Source organism: Dromiciops gliroides, chromosome 1 (genome assembly GCF_019393635.1).
Source record: "Dromiciops gliroides isolate mDroGli1 chromosome 1, mDroGli1.pri, whole genome shotgun sequence".
In the NCBI taxonomy this organism is placed as follows: domain Eukaryota; kingdom Metazoa; phylum Chordata; class Mammalia; order Microbiotheria; family Microbiotheriidae; genus Dromiciops; species Dromiciops gliroides.
The window spans coordinates 215,522,137-215,523,581 of NC_057861.1; the positions used below are offsets into that span (position 1 = coordinate 215,522,137).

The 1,445-nt window shown below is 35.4% G+C and overlaps 1 protein-coding gene across 1 annotated transcript; it reads left to right on the forward strand.

Moving 5' to 3' along the window:
- The first annotated feature begins 586 nt into the window (after window positions 1–586).
- On the forward strand, window positions 587–718 carry LOC122735073 (40S ribosomal protein S27-like). Its single transcript, XM_043976334.1, has one exon. It carries the CDS (start codon window positions 587–589, stop codon window positions 716–718), a length of 132 nt encoding a protein of 43 aa, XP_043832269.1.
- Window positions 719–1,445: the final 727 nt, after the last annotated feature.

The following is a 1,445-nucleotide window of genomic DNA, read 5'->3' on the forward strand; positions in this document are numbered from 1 at the left end:
TTGAGACCCCATTTGGGGTTTTCTTGGCAAAGATACTGGAGTGATTTGCCATTTCCTTCTCCAAAAAATTTTACAGGAGAAGAGACGAAGGTAAAGAGAGTTAAATGACTCTGAGGACAAATTTCACTCACATGACTCCAGGCCCAAAACTCTATCTGCAGAGCCAACTATCTAGCTGTCCTAACATGCTAGAGAAATGAATAAATCCTAGAAATTATCCACCATTATAAAAACAAGTCATGGAAAAATTAGAGATCCTACAAAAGATGGAACAACTAATTCCACAATTAAAAAAAGAAAAGAAAACTTCCTTAATCTGTTAGTATCAGAGTAGAAAGTAAATATAGAAAAAAAATAATCTATCACCATCTGAAAGGTACCCAAAATTAAGTTCCAGGAATGTCATAGCTAAAATCCAGCTTTCTCACATCAAATTAAAAAATAAATTAATACAGTTTTTTTCCAGCGGTGAAGATCTCCCTATGCCAACATGCCTCTCGCGAGAGATCTAGTGCACCCTTCTCCAGAGGAGGAGAAGCAGAAACACAAGAAGAAGCATCTGGTGTAGAGTCCAAACTCATATTTCATGGATGTAAAGTGCCCAGGTTGCTATAAAATCACCACTGTCTTCAGCCATGCACAAATGGTGGTTCTCTATGTCGGATGCTCCACTGTACTTTGTCAGCCTACAGGAGGAAAGGCAAGACTTACAGAATGATGCTCCTTCAGAAGGAAGCAGCACTAATGGCTGAATCAAGATGAATGAGGAAGTGTAAGGAATAAAACAAATTTGGTACAAAAAAAATTAATACAGAAAGGAGAAGTTTGAAAACCAAGGAATGAAAGTCAGGACCACTCAAGATCTGTCAACTTCTACTATGAAGAGAGGAAATCTTAGAATATAATATTCCAAGAGTCAAAATATAGGTAACTACAACCAAGTATAACTTACTCTGTAAAGTTGAATATAATCCAGTTAGGAGGGGCACTTTTGATGGAAAAGTGGATTTTCCAACATTTTTATGTAAAAGCAAGATCTGTGTTAGGAACTTTGAAGTACAAATACAAGAATGTAGAGAAACAGAAAAAAGGTAAATTTTTCTAAGGAATTTAAAGGACCTGTATGATGATATAGAGTTAACATTCCAATGAACAAATGGCTCTTCAGAACCTCAGCCTTCAAATGTTTAAATAAGAAAAATGAAAGTCCTGGGGTGTATATAAGTTCTATTCTGGAGGTTTGATGATTGGAAAGAGAAGAATGAGTAAAAATCATGTGATACTGTAGAAAGGGAGAAGAGTAGGGAATTTGCCATTTTTATAATTGGTGTGAGTGAGAAGATCAAAAAATTTTTGAGGAAAGGAGTAGGGCATCAGATAAACCTAGCTTTTATCTGAAAGAGATATGTAGTTCTTATGGATTTTTAAAAAATTTAAAAACTGCA

Excerpts from the sequence above, each read along its gene's own strand:
- LOC122735073 (XM_043976334.1), top strand. The coding sequence starts at position 587 with ATGGATGTAAAGTGCCCAGGTTGCTATAAAATCACCACTGTCTTCAGC.